Source organism: Anas platyrhynchos, chromosome 1, assembly GCF_047663525.1.
Source record: "Anas platyrhynchos isolate ZD024472 breed Pekin duck chromosome 1, IASCAAS_PekinDuck_T2T, whole genome shotgun sequence".
Lineage (NCBI taxonomy): Eukaryota > Metazoa > Chordata > Aves > Anseriformes > Anatidae > Anas > Anas platyrhynchos.
Genome location: NC_092587.1, coordinates 159826606 through 159832605, shown reverse-complemented (window position 1 = coordinate 159832605; position 6000 = coordinate 159826606). Strand labels below are relative to the sequence as shown.

Here is a 6000-nt window from a genome sequence, read left to right as displayed (position 1 = left end):
TGCAAGTTGCCTGAGTCTAACCACAACCCTGCACTGTGTTTGTTTCAGCATCTAATATTAAAGATGCAGCAATCCAGAGCAGGGATGGGAAATTCCTTTCACTAATTAGTTTTCCCATTTTCAGTAGCTGCTGAAGCCCAGCTGCATGCAGTAGCCTCACCTCGTCAGCAGTCCAGCAAACTGCATACAGGACTGAAGTGCTGACCAGTGAAAGCTGTCTCTGGTTTAATGAGACCGAGGTAGGCAGAGTCAATTTAATCAAATTCCCACTAACACCCTTATATATCTGCAGTGTGTGCAGAAGGGGTGGCAGCAGCAGCAACAGCAGCAGCAGCAGCAGCAAGAGATTCACAGTATTAATAAAGGGATTCACTGCCACATTACAAAGGAGAGAGAGAGGGAGAGGCAAGGAAGAGGAGGCAGGAAACTTCTGTGTGTTATTTACATTGGGAAAGAGTGTTTATGCCTCTGCGTGTGAATGAATGAGAGAGAGGAAGGGGGAGAGAGAGAGAGGGAAGGGGGGGGGGGAGAGGGGGGAAGGGAAAAGCACACACAGAGAGCACTGAAAGGAGGCTCTGTCCCCTAAACCCAAATAACCCACTTGCAAGAGCTGGTACTGGAAAAATGGTAAGGACCAGGAGTTGAAAACATTTTCACTTTAATACTGAAAAAATATGCCATTATAAAATCCTCGAATAGAATTAGTAAGTTTCACTTGCTTCCTCAGTTCTGATTTCCTCAAGTTATAGTAAGATTTACAACAGCACAGAATTTTCTACCATTAAACTTTGCAGCCTAAGCACTAGAGTGACATTAATTGGTCATGCTTAACTGCCTGGATTTTTTTTTTTCTTTGAATGTTTACACTGTTACCATAATATAAATCAAGGGTACTAATTTTTACATTCAGATGGAAAGGCAATACTGAATATGTATATTGAAAAAGAAGAGAGAGAAAACAAAATCAAAGCCTCCCCCCTCCCCCAAACAAAGAAATTAAACCCACCATCAAGAAAACAGATATCTCCCAATAAAGTCATCCCCTCCTCAATGAAAAAAAAAAAATCAGATGAGAATATTCATGCAACTATGTCTTAAATAAAACCTTTACACTTTTCCACAGTAAAAGTACGATTTCTACTGCCTATTGATCACACAAAAATGGCGAAATGGCACTTTTATTATTATACTGTATTTCTTATATAGAAGGTTTGATATGAAGGGACTTATCAGGTAAGAGGGATGATGGTGTGAACTAGACGTTGCTTCCAGTTGGGGGCTGGAGCGTCCCTGGGGTGCGTTGTATCCATGCGAGCCATGCAGCACTTGTTTTTTTTTTGTTTGTTTGTTTGTTTGATTGTTTGTCTGTCTTTATTTTTAATTATTATTATTTTGCTTTTGTTCATTTGTCTGTTTCGGAGTCGGAGTCATTTATTTACATTACATTCATGCCTTCGTGCAACTTTCCGCTCCTGCTTTGCTCTCAGAAGGATGCTGACACTAGCCTTTCCTCCGTCCCCCTCCTCTTCCTCGCCTTCCGGAGAGGGCTGCGTCCAAAAGGGAAGAAGGCGGAAAAGCAAAACGACTCCCAGCACAACAACACAAAAGCCCAACAAAACCAACGGCCGTGGTTCTCGCTGCCGGGGCAGCAGGAAGAGTGCCTTCGCTCGTCCATTGCCGCCCCGGCGGAGTACGGGCGGGAGATGCTCCCGTCGCGGGGGGCTGTGCCGATCTGGGGGGGTTGCGGCCCGGCGCCGGCCTCCCCGCAGCGAGCACCGGGCACAGCGCTTGCAGTGGGGGACAAGGGCGAGTGCGCGCGTTTTTTATTTCTCACATAAAGAAGCCGAGGTGCAGAGACGTTCCTGACTGGCGTGTACCTCCCTAGCAGCGCAGGGCCGGTCCCCGGGTGGCGGCCGCCCCCGCCCCCGCCTCAGTCCGACAGGGAGTGGGAGCCGCAGTCGTATACCCTGTGGGCCCCGTCGGTGCTGTAGGGCCCGTTGTGCCAGTAGGATGAGTCGCAGACTGTCTGCAAGGAGTTGATTTCAGATGCAGACGAGTTGGCGTCCCTCCTCTTGGACCGCTTTCTGTTCCTCAGGATGAACACCAGCATGCCAACCACCGTGAAAGCAGAGGTCACAAAAACCAGCAGGAGCCCTGGCACCAGCACCGAAATGGAGACCCGGCTGGTCTCCAAGTAGGAGTTGGAGTGAGTGCCTGTCTCTGCAAAGCCGGTGCTGTTTTTGTTGGTAGAACTTAGTGTGGGTGATATTTTCAGCTGAGGGCAAATCACATCATTGGAGAGAGACTCAAAATCCTCCTTGAAGAAATCTTCTGGGGACTCACACCTCAGATCGCTCATAATCACCTTGGGGCGCAACATCTCCGCCCACTGTTTGAAAGGCACAATAGGGCAAGTACAGTCCCACGGGTTGCCATGCAGATCGATCTGGGTGATGGAGGTGAGCTGGTCCAACACCCCTGCTACCGGGAGGTACATGAAATAATTGTTGTGTATGCTCAGTTTGGAAAGTGAGACCCCGGCGAAGACGTCGACTGGGAGAGACCTCAGTAGGTTGTTGTTGAGGATGAGGACTCTCAGTTTGGGCATTGCATTGAAGGTTCCAGGCATGATGAGCTGGATCCCATTAAACTCCACATTCAGGTACTCCAGGTTTTGCAGCCCAGTAAATTTCTCCCGGGACAGGGTGTCTAGGTAGTTGCTATCCATATACAGCCATCGGAGATCAAAGAGGTTCTTGAAGGTGTTGTTCTCAACGGTGGCTATGTTGTTGTTGCCCAAATCAAGTAAATTAAGTTTCCGGTAATCCAGAAAGTGGGATTTCCTGATGGTGTGTATTTTGTTGTCTCTCAGAAACAGCTCCTGCACATTGGATGGTTTAGGCTTCAAATCCACCAAGCTGCTCACATTCCTGTCATTGCAATTAACCTTTAAACCCGAGCCAGGGATCTGATCACAGCTGCATATCTGAGGGCAGGACAATGTAGTCAGTAGCTTGCTCTTTGCGCTAACTGTCGACACAGCAGCAGTGGGTCTAGTCTTGATTTGCCAGTTGACAGGAATCTTTGTACCTCCATTTGGACCAGATCCTGGTGTGGCAGGGTCTTCCTTGCCATGTATTTTAAAGGGGGTTGGAATGGGACCAGGATCGCAGGTTTCTTCTTCAGCAGGGGGAGCAGCTAGACTAGAATCCACTCTGTTCTTTTTGCACAGCTCTTGCTCTGTGGTCTCATTTAAATCTTTGCCCTGCAATCTAGTGGGAGCTTCACAAATCACTCTGCCGATCAAAGCATTTTTGGGTATATTTTCCAGCCATTCCTTCAACGACAGCAGGTCGCAAGTACAGTCCCAGGGGTTATCCTCTAGCAGGATTTCAGCAATGCCTGGGATCTGCTCCAGGACCTCCTCATAAGGCAAGGTTTTAAGACGGTTTCCCCGGAGGTCGAGGTGGGTGATCGGCACATACTGAAACACGTTGGGGGGCAAGGTGCTGATGAGATTGTCATTTAAAATCAACACCTCTAGTTTGTTTAAGTCCCTAAATGCTCCCGGGTCAATATCCCGCAATAGATTAAAATCTGCCTGGAGGTATTCCAGATCGTCCAGCCCCAGGAAAGTCTGCTTCCTGAACGATTTGATCTTGTTGTTGTTTATGTGCAAGCGTTTCACCAGCTGCAGCCCAAGAAAAGCCCCAGGAACAATCTCATGCAAACCGTTGTTTTCCATGTGCAAACTGACTGCATTGTAAAAGTTAGCAAACTCATTAGGGAAAAGTCGAGTCAGGGAATTTCCATGCAGAAACAAATGGTAAAACTGGGAAGTTGGGGCGGTGAAATGTTGCAGGCTGGTAAATCCCTTTTTCTCACAGTCTACGTGCAAATCCCCTTCTATCTCGTTGCAGGCACAGATCTTCTCTTTGCAAACGTCCCCTGTAACGTTTCCAGCAGCAAAACAAAGAGACGTCTCCAGCAACAGAATCCAAAGCAGCATTTTTAAACCGAGCAATTCATTCCCGATTTCATCACAAAGTAACAGCAACCATCCTCCTCACACGGAAAGCAATTCCAGTCCATTCAATACATGAAATGTCCGAAACACCACCAACGGGGGGGAGGGGGTCGAGGTCGCGAGGGGGGAATGCGGGGAGAGGGAGCAAGAAGGGTCAGCGGAGGAGCGGGGGGGGCTTTTTCTTTTCTCCTCTCTCCCCCCCCCCCCCCCCGCAGCACACACATAGAATTGCAACAGCCCGGATTCCAGTCAATAATTATATCCACAAACTATCCAGGCACGTACTGCAAGGCACGGAAAAAAAAAAAAAAAGTAGAGGAAAAAAATAAAAATAATCCCCCTTCTCGATTCTCCCCCCACCCCCCTCCCTCCCTGACGGTTCCCGGGCAAGAAGCTAAGCGGAGATCTGCCGGCCGGGCGGTCTCACCGTCAGGGAAACGGTGCCGGCCGCCGCCAGCCGCCGCATGCCGGAGAGGACCGGGTGGAGCGCGCCGCGGTGTGCGCGGAGGCTGCGCGTGTGCGCGGCTCCCGCTCCGGCTCGGGCTCGGCGCCGGGCTGACCTTGTGGCGCGGGGCCGCGGGGCCGCCCGCCGGGAGCTGTCCGGGCTGCCGGTGCTGAAGGCGCTGCTTAGGCGATGGCCGCCGAGCCCCCGGCGCTGCGCGGCGCCCCCTGCCCCCGCTGCGCTGCGCCGCTGCCCATGCTGCCTGCGGCGGGAGCCTGCGGAGGGATCGGGGCTCCCCGACAGAACGACGGACTGACAGACCGACCGAGCGACCGCGCCGCGCCTCGCCTCGCCCTGCCGGCCGCGCTGCCTCCCCTCGTCGCCCGCGCCCTCACTCGCTCTTCTTTCCGTTTTCTTCCGCTGCTGCCGAGCCGCACGCTAAGCTCGCACACACTCACAGGCACGCAGGGGGAGAGTTGCTAAGAGGCTCTGCTCGTTTCAACCTGGTGCACTCTGAAAGATCTGACACCCTCTGCTGAGCTGCAGTGGCAAAAATCCGACTGCTGAGGGAATGCTGGAGAAAAAAAAAATCAATTCACATACAGAGCAAGCGTTAAAAACGCTGGCATTATAAGCTGTCGATCTATTTAGATGCTTTTTCTTAAATAGATTAATTAATTTTTTCTTTTTTATTTCTTTTTTTTTCTTTTTTTTCTTTTTTAAGATGGAAAGTTTAGTGTTCCCCTCCTCCCGACCTGATCCCTATTGCCCCTCTTCACACACATTCATACCTGCACAAGCAGGCGAGGAAGGTGTATTTGCCTTATTGTATGTCCCAATGGCTTGAACAAAATTAGTGTCAGGGTGTCAAGCGAATAGCAATTTGAGGTAATTATCCTGCACGCCATTTTTATCGTTGCTTTAAATGCATTTCTTCCTCCTCTGCAGTCTATAGCGTTTCATGCTTTCTGGTGTTCTCTATACAATGTAGAACCGTAGATCCGTAGATTATTGCATTATATATATATATATATATATATATATATATATATATATATAATTTAGATGATCACGGACAAGAAAGGGGAGAGGGAGGAGGGGATTACTGCACTGTTAAGAATTCATGGTTACAGAGTACAGTGTCTCCCTTAAGGAGGGGAGAAGGCTGATACTGACAGCTGTGCATTTTGACATTCTTATCTACATACATAGAATTACATAGGCACGTATGTGCACGCATATATATTTCTCTAGGGATACTCCTAATACGCGCTGTGTGGAAATACAACAGCTGCTCCCCACCCCCCACTCCCACCCCCACCCCCTGCCGCCCTTTCCAGCTCCCACACTTCTGACAAAAGAGATTACACAGCGGAAAAAAAAAAATCGGTGCCTGGCCTTAAAGAAAGGAGCCAGGCACGCAAAAGTTTCTGCATCGTTTGGACGGGTTTCAGATGCCTACGAGCAAAGAACCAGTTGCACCTCTCTCCGGTGGTGCAAGTGGAAAGCTGCTTTTCCCCGTGCCTTGTCA

The 6000-nt window shown here is 49.6% G+C and overlaps 1 protein-coding gene across 1 annotated transcript; it reads right to left on the bottom strand.

Annotated features, from left to right (window-relative positions):
• Nucleotides 1–641: 641 nt before the first annotated feature.
• SLITRK1 (SLIT and NTRK like family member 1) lies at nucleotides 642–5438 on the bottom strand. Its single transcript, XM_027443046.3, has 2 exons — nucleotides 5261–5438; nucleotides 642–5043 (listed from the first exon to the last, which is right to left on the bottom strand). Exon 2 carries the CDS (start codon nucleotides 4007–4009, stop codon nucleotides 1931–1933), a length of 2079 nt encoding a protein of 692 aa, XP_027298847.1. The 5' UTR covers nucleotides 4010–5043; nucleotides 5261–5438; the 3' UTR covers nucleotides 642–1930.
• Nucleotides 5439–6000: the final 562 nt, after the last annotated feature.

Bases quoted from the DNA above. Each gene is read 5' to 3' on its own strand.
- SLITRK1 (XM_027443046.3), bottom strand. From the start codon at position 4,009: ATGCTGCTTTGGATTCTGTTGCTGGAGACGTCTCTTTGTTTTGCTGCT.